This window comes from Penaeus monodon, chromosome 15 (genome assembly GCF_015228065.2).
Source record: "Penaeus monodon isolate SGIC_2016 chromosome 15, NSTDA_Pmon_1, whole genome shotgun sequence".
NCBI classification, from domain to species: domain Eukaryota; kingdom Metazoa; phylum Arthropoda; class Malacostraca; order Decapoda; family Penaeidae; genus Penaeus; species Penaeus monodon.
In genome coordinates, this window is record NC_051400.1 from 24,900,958 (window position 1) to 24,901,199 (window position 242).

Here is a 242-nt window from a genome sequence, read left to right on the forward strand (position 1 = left end):
AAGCGCACATCTCTCGGAGAATTTGGAGGGAAATGGTTTAGTTTTGAGTATTTTTGTATTGATGTTAATCTGAAGAAGTTGGCTCTTTTTTCTTCAAGTGCAATTCAGAAGACCGGCTTCCCCTGCTGTTCCATCTCCTTCAGAATGTCATAGGCAGCAAGGAGCAGTCTGTCATTTTCGTGGCCACCAGTCACCATGTTGAGTACCTCCAGTCGGTGAGTGGCATTTCCCTTTATGTTACT

At 44.2% G+C, this 242-nt stretch overlaps 1 protein-coding gene across 1 annotated transcript in view; it reads left to right on the plus strand.

Annotated features, from left to right (window-relative positions):
- Window positions 1-242, plus strand: part of LOC119581834 (ATP-dependent RNA helicase DDX54-like) — a gene marked incomplete in the record, with an annotated part of 17,282 nt that overhangs the window by 4,135 nt on the left and 12,905 nt on the right. Inside the window, 1 exon segment of the mRNA XM_037929975.1 lies at window positions 68-215. Within this exon segment, the coding sequence (XP_037785903.1) occupies window positions 68-215 (148 nt within the window).